Source organism: Asparagus officinalis, chromosome 5, assembly GCF_001876935.1.
Source record: "Asparagus officinalis chromosome 5, Aspof.V1, whole genome shotgun sequence".
NCBI classification, from domain to species: domain Eukaryota; kingdom Viridiplantae; phylum Streptophyta; class Magnoliopsida; order Asparagales; family Asparagaceae; genus Asparagus; species Asparagus officinalis.
Genome location: NC_033798.1, coordinates 19,380,131 through 19,389,942, shown reverse-complemented (window position 1 = coordinate 19,389,942; position 9,812 = coordinate 19,380,131). Strand labels below are relative to the sequence as shown.

At 42.9% G+C, this 9,812-nt stretch overlaps 1 protein-coding gene across 1 annotated transcript; it reads right to left on the bottom strand.

The window, feature by feature from the left end:
• LOC109842849 (mannan endo-1,4-beta-mannosidase 1-like) lies at window positions 3,184-6,167 on the bottom strand. Its single transcript, XM_020411752.1, has 5 exons — window positions 5,780-6,167; window positions 5,054-5,248; window positions 4,496-4,618; window positions 4,144-4,346; window positions 3,184-3,730 (listed from the first exon to the last, which is right to left on the bottom strand). The coding sequence occupies exons 1-5, from the start codon at window positions 6,101-6,103 to the stop codon at window positions 3,340-3,342; spliced, it is 1,236 nt and encodes a 411-aa protein (XP_020267341.1). The 5' UTR covers window positions 6,104-6,167; the 3' UTR covers window positions 3,184-3,339.

Sequence of the window (9,812 nt, the reverse complement as noted above, 5' to 3'; positions counted from 1 at the left end):
CTGCATCCAAAACCTATTGATCCCGAATCTGTGTCACCTCAGCTAGAATCCCAAATGATACAGTATGATCTGGAGTAATCTTCACCCAATGTGGAGTAGCATCACTCTCCACCCGCTGCGATACCTCTAAGGTCTGTTCAAAACTCTCCACCTGCTGAGAGTCAATTAGCTCCCTCATCGAAGCCTCAACCAAAGTGACACTACCAGACCTATCTTCCAATGGAGTTTTATCTCCAATCACAGCAGTTGATAACTCTTTAATAGGATGACTCAAATATGTCGAAGCCTCAATCCAGAACCTCTTCTGCAAACCATTGCTCGATCACAAACACCGATCCTCCTCCAGCAAGGTACGGTTTTCCAAATTTGTCACCCTATCTAGTTGCCCCCAAGATTTCCTTTTCAATGAAGTGTCTCAAAATGTCGTGAGCTCGGCTCCAATATAAAAATAGGTCCATCTTGTATCTTCTACCAAAACCAGAATGGAGTACATTCACCTTTCTGTCTATCACACACTTCTTCAATCTGCTGGATACTACTAGGACTTTCTCCAAAGGGGATTTGGTTGTAACCCAAACACGCCTAGAACAGTCACCAACAAAGGAAACCAAACGCCTGTTACCTCCCAATGATGCCCCCTTGGAAGGCCCCCAAACATCCACGTGAACTCCTTCAGAACGACCCTTAGCACAGTGAATAGAGGTGCCAAACTTCACCTCGGTCTTCTTGCTCACATCAACATGTTCACTGGACTTCAAACTGCAGGTCTTCGCACCCTCTTTCAATCCATGCGAGGAATCAATACTGGAATGGCTAAGTCCCAAATGCCGCAGTCTAGTCGAATCAATAGAAGTCGCCAGTTCTTCACCTGCCACTATACCTCCAGTCAAGTAATACAGGTTATTCCTCCTGACGCCCTTCATCACAATCTGAGAGTCTTCTATAATCTTGAGAACCATGTCCTCAATTCGAACATTCAGACCCTCTCCAACCAAAGCTCCAATCGAGACCAAGTTCTTCCTCAAAGAAGGAACATATCTCACATCATTTAATTCCCTAACATTCACGTCAAACATCTTGATGCGAATTCTTCCTATCCCAAGGATCTGGCATGCACGGTTATCAGCCATGTACACCACATCACTATCCAGCTTCTTAAAACTGGAGAATCATTCCCTTCTAGGGCACACATGATAGGTCGCACCACTATCCAACATCTACTCGGATTCCTCCGAATAGTTACATGTAGGACTGATAAAAAGCGAATAAATAGAAGAGTCAGAATTATTACCATCCGACATGATGTTTGCTTCTGATGATGGTTGCTTCCCTTTTCCCTTCTGCTTATTCTTCATCCATTCGTCGAGCTTTGGGTAGTCTTTCTTCCAATGATCAGTCTTCTTGCACCAAGCACACTGATCTTTTCCAATTGTAGGATGTCCTACTCTAGATTGTGACTTCCAATTCTTTCGGTTTGGACCCTTCCGCCTCTGCTACCGATTCAGTCGAAGTCTCCTTATCCTTCTTCCGAAGCTGATAATTCACTAGTGCAGCAGTGACCTCACTATACGAAAGGGATGCCTTCCCATTAATAAGAGTAAGGACGAATGTCTCATATTCCTCGTCGGGCAAGGAACTCAATAGCAACAATGCCTTGTCCTCATCTTTAATCATAACATCCACGTTCGTTAAATCCGAAAGAAGCTTCGTTTAGTGGTTCATGTGATCTTTAATTGAGGTTCCCTTCTTCAACTGGAAACGATAAAGTCTTCTCTTCAAATGCAAGCGGTTCTCAACACTCTTTGTCAGATACTTGCTTTCGAGAATCTCTCAAATCTTCTTTGCAGAAGTCTCATTCATCACATCATATTTTAGATCTTGAGTCAAACAAGACCTAATCACACCACACGCCGTTCGATTCATCTTCTTCCAAACCTTCTCTTCAATCTCATCTGGCTTGCCATCTAACTCCAAGGTATCCTCCAAATTCTGCGCGTTCAGCGCATCCAAAACATCGCATCTCCATAATCCAAAGTTGTTTGTGCCATTAAATTTCTTCACATCTATCTTCATAGAGTGGATATTCAAACTCTGAATGGTCTTCGCGCCAGAAGCACCACCCTCGACACCCGAAGCACCTTTTTTCCCCGACATCTTTCGCAACGCACGAACGAACGAAGAATAGATCCAAAACTAAAAAGATAGAGTCTTTACCAAAAGATCCCACCTTTATCACCAATTAAAGCCCTAGACGAGCTTTCAAATTGATCTACTCCTCCAAATAGCCTAAGCGTAGCCCGAGCTCTGATACCACTTGTTGTGCGCAGCGGAAATTTCGGCAGAGTTTCTGATGCACAATAAGAGAGAAAGATCCCAATAAGAATTTCCGTCTCACCAAGGAGACAAGAATCTGAAGTGAATATCTCAACAATGTGAAATATCGGCTCTTCCTCTAATCAGTTCTAGGACTGACTTGTCGAGGGATCCTAAAAACTATTACAATGGCCATAAACACAAACAAACCAATTTTACGTGGTTCGGCAAACTGCCTACGTCCACGGGGCAAGGAAGGGGGAGATCTACTATTAGAGAGAGAGAATACAACTAGGGTTTATAATCACTCAATCTAAACCCTCACATAATTTTCTCTCACAAAGGAGCCAAAAAAGCCTTTGTTTTCTTGTTACACGTAGCCAAGAAAACCCTGCCTCTGCACAGCCACCGAAATTCTTTTGCTGTCTGCCTGCACCCTGTCTTGCACGCTGCCAAAGAAAACAGCCGACTTTTTTTTTCTCCTGTACAAACCCTCTGCACTTCTCTTTCTGCCGCAGCCTTGCACACCCCTCCTTCGCACGCTAACCTAGGCTAAAAAATCAAGTTGTTATTTATAGGAGGGAGGAGAAAATCGGGTGGGCCAACATCACAAACCGCTGGACATTTTCCTTTCACGCGGTCAATCAAATCCCATGGCAAGATCCGCTGGACATTTTTCCTTTCAACCAATTTTGCTGCCTTTCTTCCGCTTTTTCACACACATGGGTGGGCCTCCCCTTCAAACACTTCACACTCTCACGTGATTCCCAACATTATTTTGTTTATAATTATTGTCTTCATATAAGAGAAGATACGCAACAAATCACTTCATACCCACAAAAATTAAAAAACAAACAAAAAGTTTCTTCACTCAAACATCTGCATATCATACATCATTGAGATCTGAAAGTAGTACAAAGTGCTTCTCTTGGATGAAATCTCAAACATCTCACAGAAAACACCAACACACTAGAATTATACCTACCCCATCCTACTCGTCACAACAACATTCAACGTTATTACTTCCTACTCTCCCTTTACCTTCTTCATCCTGGCATGAAACTTGCCAAGAGAGTGAAGTTTTCTACTCTGAACTGTTATAACTCTACTGATCGACGAATTCTCATCGAGAACAATCTCATACCCATCTCTGAAACTATCCATCCCTGGTGTCAAAAGTTGCCAGAAAAGCCCACCAGCAGTAGCTCCTCCAGTTCTGGCCGATACATAGATTTTATTATACACAGTATTGAACATCGCGTCTCTCTGTGAGCTGTTATATCCAGGGTCCTTCCACGATTTCCCAAACTCTGACAAATACAATGGTTTCTTGAGTATGTTTCTGGAATCTTCTACGTGCGTGTCGAGCCATGTGTTTAGAAACACCAGTTGTTGCTGATCACTTGTGTTGGATAACCTGAACATAAATTTCATGAGTATTATTTGTAGACTGGGTTTGCTGGGGGAGGTGAGGGTGAAGAGAAAGAATTAGTGGCAAATATAGGGGCCCACTCTTCCTCACCGTTCTCTTTCTCTCTCTTTATCCATTAATGAAATTTTTAGTTGTAAGCCTAAGTGGACCGAGAGCTTTTTCCACTAATTTTTATTCTCTTTAGGTTTGCTTTCACATGCGTATTGATGTTGTGTGATACGCATCAGGATTGCCTCTGAGATGCAAATTGTGATGTACACATCACACATCACCACGCATTATCAGAGGAAATCCAAGAGATAAAAAGGTCGGTAGGTAGAGCCCTCAATCTACTAAGTTTGCATGAGCTTCCTGTTATATTTGTATAAAGATGCGGTACATGTTTGTGTTGCTATTACCATTGGTCGGGATACGAGTGAAGAGTGGCGAAATCGATTTCTGGGATCTGATTGTTGGAGATAAAATCAGTTCCTACTTGAAAGCCGGGATTGAGTTGGTTCATTTGAGATGAAGAGGGGCCATAGAATCCTTCAAGGCCAGCTTCTAGCAAGTGATTGCTGTCTATGGACTTCACATGAGAAGCCATTTCTGTGATCCATGACTATTAGATACAATAACGAAGTTAAACAAAAGAGGACTAGCTTCAAATTTTGAATTGTTATAAGGTAATAACTAAGCACCACAAATGCTTGCGAATACTTTAGAAATGCAAACATGAACTTCTGACTGAAAGATGCAACTTCGGCTAACCTGAATGCTTTTTCCTGACAAATCTGAAGGGCTTCTGGGCTCATTAATCAGCTCCCATGCAAAAATTGTAGGGTCATCCTTATAAGCAACTCCAGTTACGGTGTTTAATCTTGTGAGCACAGCCTTAACAACATGAACCAAAATAATTATAATCCAATGAGTATATGCAATGAGAAATATATGTTGCAGGGAGAGTCTTGATAACTTTTTAATCTAAAGTAAAAACAGAGTTTATTTACAGAAATTCGATAAGAAAGGAACAGGAAATTATTTAAGGTTGACAAAGAGAGTTTGTTAAACTCTTATGAGATTTTTTTTTTAAACGAGACATTTGAAGCTTTGTTGAACTCTTTGCTAATGAAACAGAGCCTTCAGTAATGAAACAGAGCCTTCAGCAAAGAACCAACCTTGACAAACATGTAGTGAAGTAGGTCAAAATAATAACCAGTGAGGCAAGGGATAAGACCAAAATTACAGAAACAGACAAATTTTAAACTAAATCAAATAATGGATCATTAAAAAAATGCTTGGTACATTAAGTCAGTGATGCATATTTACCTTAACATGATTCTTATAATAACCTTTGACAACACGGTTAGTGAAGAAATCATCCTCGGATCCAATAATCTGCCCTTGACTCCTTGCCCACTCTACATACTGTTTCTTCCCTCCAAAGTCCTCATAGTTGTTCACCAAGCTTAGTATCAGCCTAATCTTGTACCTTCCAGCCTCAGACACCACAAAGTCTAAACCCTTCACCATACAATGAATAAATAAACAAATAAATTGTTAAGAGTATAAAATTATAATCCTAAACTTCACACAATCTCAATGTTTTAGTGTTAGTTTAGGTTATTCGCACTTATACAACCTAAAGTTTAGCCCATGGTTAATTTTGATTCCATGAGTTTCTTTTTGCACAATGAAGTTAAAAAAAAAGAAGAAGAAGAAAGGAGGGGGAAAAAAAAAGGAAAGATACCCGGAAGTAAGTCATTCTAGGATACCAAAGTTAATTGTTTTGAAATGTGGGGTACTATCAGGGGAAAAAGCGTCAGGACATCAAAGTTAAAAATGCTGTAAACGCTGGGGTGTTTAAGTGCAAGTAATTCATGATTATAAGATGATATCAGAGCAACTCAGACATAAAAGCACATCGAACAGGCTGAACGTGTACGAAATTTTAACCCTCATTTCTCACCAAACAACTGAGTTTTTCTTAGAAATAACCAGAGAAAGCAAAAAAGAAAGAAAGAAACGGAAATGTGGGTTAATGATGATATATACCTTGAACATTTGCTCATTGTAGAATCCAGGGGAGGATTGAAGAGGACTAGATCCTCCATCATTGAAAGCCCAAGTCCTGCAAACGGTTAGCCCATGGCTTGAAGCTTGACTGAATGCATCAGAGACTTTACCTCTCTGAGATGGGTCTGAGCCCAAATACATTAGCCAGTAAGCATTAAACCCATTTGCAAGAAACGGGTTCCCATTTACATTGAAATGGCACCCATTTGTCCTTATGAAACCTCCTCTACCCTCAACATTAATGCACTCTTTCTTCAAAAACAACACTAGAAGAAAAATTACCCACAAGCTCATTCTCCTCATTTTTGTTTTAGGTTAGTTTTCTGTTTCCTTTCCTATTTTAGGATGCTCTTGTTCTGTTTTTGACGAGGCAAGGAGGGGAGCGTTTATATAGGAAAGAAATTAAGAGAGAGGAGAAAGTATCCGATGGTCCAGGTGCACTGCAGATTATAGATTATGTGAACTCTGATGCATCATTAATACATTGAACTCGGGCCATTGGCTGAGAGAGAGGGAGAGAGAGAGAGAGCATCGGTTGGTTTGAACTGGCAATCTTTCATGTGAGGGGTAACTGTCACTTGCTCAACATAAATGAGATGCGGCTAGCAGTTAAATGTGGTGTTTAAAGTTTTACCGGGTCAAAAGTAACTGTAGAAGAAGAAGTGTTAATGCCTATTTAATTTTGTTTTAACTTAGTCACCAAAATAATTCTTTTTGTAATCATGTTCGGATAATTTAAGTAAAATAATTATTATGTGTTATGTTACTAATCGTGAAGGTCAATGGTTAATATTATATGTGTTGACATATTAGTAATATAAATAGGGACTTATTTGTAAGTTGTGCTTTGTAGGGGTCTATATAAGCCCAAGAAACTTCATAATACAATAAGGGTTTTCATATTCAATTTGGTATCAGAGCCTCCACCAAAAACCCTAGCCGCCGCCGCCCCCCTCCTCCCCTCTCACCCCCCCCCCTCCCCGAACCCCTCCAAACCCCCCCTCTAGCCGCTGCCACCTCGTACCCCCTGCCGCACCATGCTGGACCTAGAGTTTGGCATTGGTTCCCTCGACTCAGTCCTCGAACTGATGATAGGAAGAGTATATATCTCACATCGATGAGATATATAACTGTTTTTGGTTCTTGTTTCCTCTAAGAAACGAGAATTTGTTTGCGATCCTACTCTTGTTGTGCAGCAGAGGTGCTGCCGAAATTTTCACTGCACACAACAAGGGTCGGAAGAGTAGGTGACCAGGTGTTGGGTCTGAAGCCTGTTCGATGGAGGAGATCATTAAGAAGTTGAACCCTGCGGAGGTGTTAACTTTGATGAAGCTAATGAAGTTGTCGGCTGGTGAGAGCGCGACAAAACCATCAAAGAAGTTGGAGCTTTCGACCATCGATCTGAAGCTGGATGGACCTAGTACGTACCTGAGCTGGTCACGGCGGGGGGGATACACCCTTGCAGGGAGGAACCTGGAGGGTTATCTGACAGGAGAGGCGACAGAGCCGGATGAGGACTCGGAAGGAAGAGATGAGTGGAAGTCCACTCACATGTTGGTATATATCTGACTCCTCAACTCATTGGTCCAGTCGATCGCCGCCACAGTTGATGGCATTGAGAAGGTGAAGGACGTCTGGGAGAAGTTGAGGAGGACCTATGATGGAGTAGGGAATAACCTGCGAGTGTTCCAGATTAAGGGAGAAATCGACGCCACAGTCCAGGGAGAGCGGACTGTATAGGAGTATGCCACAGAGCTGGAGCGTCTGTGGCTAGATTATGATCACTTCTTACCTCGGACGAGCTGCAAGGAGCCGGGATGTAAAGAGCGGGAGGCCTTCCTACAGGAGAGGACTATGGTATTCCTCAAGGGATTGACATCAGAGTTCGCACAGCGAATTGCATTGCTGCTCGCTCATCCGAAGATTCCCACGCTTGAGGAGGTTGTCTCTGCTATGATCCAAGAGGAGACTCGCATTCGGCTGCAGGCGGGGACAGGTGGACTTCCTGTGGTGAAGTCAGCACTGGCAGCCTCTAGCAACACTGGATCTAGGGGAGAGACTCGACAGTGCTACAACTGCGGCTGCGGTGCGCATCTAAGGCATGCTTGCACCAAGCCACCCAAGGAAGGAGATTCGGGTGGACATGGACAGTTCGGAGGTCGTGGTCGTGGCCGTGGGGGTCGACGAGGTGGAAGAGGAGTAGGGAACCGGGCGAATCTGATGGTAGCAGAGGAAGAAGAAGCTGAGGTGGTCTTCACTGAGGAGGATCGTGCTCTCCTGGCGATACTCAGGAGGAAGCATCAAGTAGTAGTGCATGGAGACTTGAGGAGTGGGACTGAGGAGGCATCCACTTCATTTTTCGCCAGAGGCAACACTGCTACCTATGCTCATCCTACCAAAGGTACTGATGACATACATGCTCTTGCTTCTATGTCTCCCAACAGATCATCAGAATGGATAGTCCTCACTTAGCATCGCCTGATAGTATTCAAACAGCTGATGGTACATTTCAGCCGGTGGTTGGTAAGGGTACAGTCGATTGTACTGGTTCTGTAACTTTGTCCAATGTTTTGCATGCTCCTTCTTTTCCAGTCAATCTTTTATCTATTAGTTCTATCATCCTCCAACTAAAATGCATTGTTTCTTTTGATATTCCCAAGGTGATTTTCCAGGAGAAGGGGACAGGGCGGAGACTTAGGACTGGCACATGGCGTAGTGGACTGTGGTATCTAGATCGTGAAGGGTTGGATTCAACATTGGTGTCAGTCGTAGAGGAAGCAGGAGTGTGATCTAAAATGAGTGCTGAGAGTGAGTTAATGCTTCATCACCAGCGTTTGGGACACTCATCCTTTAGTGTTTTAGGTAGATTGTATCCTTCTTTATTTGAGAAAGCAAATAAACAGGAACTTGTGTGTGATGCATGTGAGTTTGGAAAACTTACTAGAAGCTCTTATGTTAGTTCTGGTCATAGAAGTTCTCATGCATTTGACTTGGTACATTCAGATGTTTGGGGGCCTTGTTCCACAAGTTCTATGAATGGATATAAGTATTTTGTTACATTTATTGATTGTTTCTCTCGTGTTACTTGGTTATACCTGATGAAGAATAAGAGTGAAGTGTTTGGATGCTTCCAAAACTTTCATAGGAATGTTCAGACTCAATACGGAGCAGTGGTGAAGGTATTGAGGTCGGATAATGGGACAGAACATACTAATAGAGCGTTTGAAGAATATTTGTTAGCTCAGGGAATACATCATCAGACAACCTATCCATACACACCAGCTCAGAATGGGGTAGCGAAAAGGAAGAACAGACATCTTTTATAGGTTACTAGAAGCATGATGATCTCTATGAATGTCCTAGAAACATTGTGGGGGCAAGCAGTATTGACTGCAGCAGCGCTGATCAACAAAATGCCCTCGAGAGTGCTGGATTGGAAGTCTCCGTGTGAGATATTGAAGGGAGATAATGGTGGGATTCTTCCACTTAAAGTGTTTGGCTGTGTGTGCTTTATGAAGGACAACAGGCCATCCGTCGGGAAGCTTGCTCCTAGAGCTGTGAAGTGCATCTTTGTGGGATATTCTGCTACTCAGAAGGGATATGTTTGCTGGAGCCCGGTGGAGAAAAGGTTGTTTGTGAGCATGGATGTGCACTTTCAAGAACTCGAGCCATATTACACCCGGAAGGTAACTTCATCCATTGGTAACTCGCCCAATACTAGAAGTATGAGGCGAGAGGAGGAGAATAGTGAGAGATCGGTGAACAATGTGGAGAAATCCATTTCTGTATCGATTCCTTGGGAGGGAGAATTGGTTGAGGAGGAGCAGGAGAATGAAGAAGAAAAGAAAAATGAGACAAGAGGTGTTAGGCCCACTGTTCAGGGGGGGGCTACTAACCTATAGTAGGAAAGGCAAGCAAATTGCAGGAACAGTACCTACAGTGCCACTAGTGCTGCCAAGTCTCTTGCCAACGCCTGCCCCGACTCCTGAAACACCTACACCACCACCAGTTT